This window comes from Carlito syrichta, unplaced genomic scaffold, assembly GCF_000164805.1.
Source record: "Carlito syrichta isolate Samal-C Ts95f unplaced genomic scaffold, Tarsius_syrichta-2.0.1 Scaffold309274, whole genome shotgun sequence".
Lineage (NCBI taxonomy): Eukaryota > Metazoa > Chordata > Mammalia > Primates > Tarsiidae > Carlito > Carlito syrichta.
Window position 1 is genome coordinate 57293 of NW_007253370.1, and position 1605 is coordinate 58897.

At 51.8% G+C, this 1605-nt stretch overlaps 1 protein-coding gene across 2 annotated transcripts in view; it reads left to right on the forward strand.

Moving 5' to 3' along the window:
• The window catches only part of WIPF2 (WAS/WASL interacting protein family member 2), a 62989-nt gene that overhangs the window by 48487 nt on the left and 12897 nt on the right, over nt 1–1605 (forward strand). For both annotated transcript variants that reach the window (XM_008067043.1, XM_021717080.1), the window contains one exon: nt 763–1419. In XM_008067043.1, the coding sequence (XP_008065234.1) occupies nt 763–1419 (657 nt within the window). The remainder of the gene's footprint in view (nt 1–762; nt 1420–1605) is intronic.

Below are 1605 nucleotides of genomic sequence, written 5' to 3' on the forward strand. Positions count from 1 at the left end.
CTCGAACCCGCGGGCTCAGGCAATCCACTCACCTCAGCCTCCCAAAGGCGCGGGATTATAGGCTGAGCCACTGAGCCCTGCTAAAAGAGTAGATTTTAAGTGTTGTTACCACAAAGAAACAAGTATGTGAGGTGATGGATATGCTAATTGACTTGATTTAATAATTTTCTGATATATACATGTAATATCACATTATATCCCATAAATATATACAATAATTATTTGTCAAAAATTAAATTAAATTTCAGAAATAGAAAATAGAGCCCGGCTTGGTGGCTCAGCCTGTAATCCTGTGCCTTGGGAGGCTAAGGTGAGTGGATTGCCTGAGCCTGCGGGTTCGAGACCCGCCTGGGCAACTTGGTGAGACCTCATCTCTACAATAAATAAATAAAAAAAATCAGCCAGGCGTGATAATGCACGCTTGTAGTTCCAGCTATTTGGAAGGCTGAGGCGGAAGGATCGCCGGAGCCCAGCAGGTCGAGGCTGCGGTGGCCGGGAGCGGCCACTGCACTCCAGTCTGGGTGACAGAGTGAGACTCCAACTCAAAAAAAAAAAAAGAAAAGGAAGTAGGTAACAGTGTATTCATCTTTATCAGCAATATTTGTTAATGGGCTCTGAGCCTGAAACTAGATTCAAACCCGGAACTAGGCAGGTACTCTCCCTGCTACCATGCAGGTTGTGCTACACAGGCTGAGTGAAGGAGAGATACTGACCAATATTTAGCTAGCTCTGTTGACCTATTGTTGCCTCGTGTATTTGTAGAGAACCTAGCTGGTAAGCCAGCCCTGCAAGTCCCCAGTTCTCGAGCTGCTGCCCCAAGGCCTCCAGTGTCTACAGCCAGTGGGCGTCCTCAAGATGATACAGATAGCAGTCGGGCCTCACTCCCAGAACTGCCCCGGATGCAGAGACCCTCTTTACCGGACCTCTCTCGGCCTAATACCACCAGCAGTCCTGGCATGAAGCACAGCTCCTCTGCCCCTCCCCCACCACCTCCTGGGCGGCGTGCCAATGCACCCCCTACACCTCTGCCTATGCACAGCAACAAAGCCCCAGCCTACAACAGAGAGAAGCCCTTGCCGCCGACACCTGGACAGAGGCTTCATCCTGGTCGAGAGGGACCTCCTGCTCCACCCCCAGTCAAACCACCTCCTTCCCCTGTGAATATCAGAATGGGACCAAGTGGCCAGTCTCTGGCTCCTCCTCCTCCGCCTTACCGCCAGCCTCCTGGGGTCCCCAATGGACCCTCCAGTCCCACTAATGAGTCAGCCCCTGAGCTGCCACAGAGACACAATTCTTTGCATAGGAAGGCGCCAGGGCCTGTCAGAGGCCTAGCACCTCCTCCACCCACCTCAGCCTCCCCTTCTTTACTGAGTAACAGGCCTCCTCCCCCAGCCCGAGACCCTCCCAGTCGAGGAGCAGGTAAGTGCTCAGAAGCACCTTTTTTTCTTCTCATGTGTTGAGTTTATCTTGTCTCTTCATCCTTTTCCCCAAAGTACCCCTTTAGTGATTGAAGACAATAAGAATACACTTATTCACCAGGCTTGGCGGCTCAGCCTGTAATCCTGCGCCTTTGGGAGGCTGAGGTGAGTGGATTACCTGAGCCCG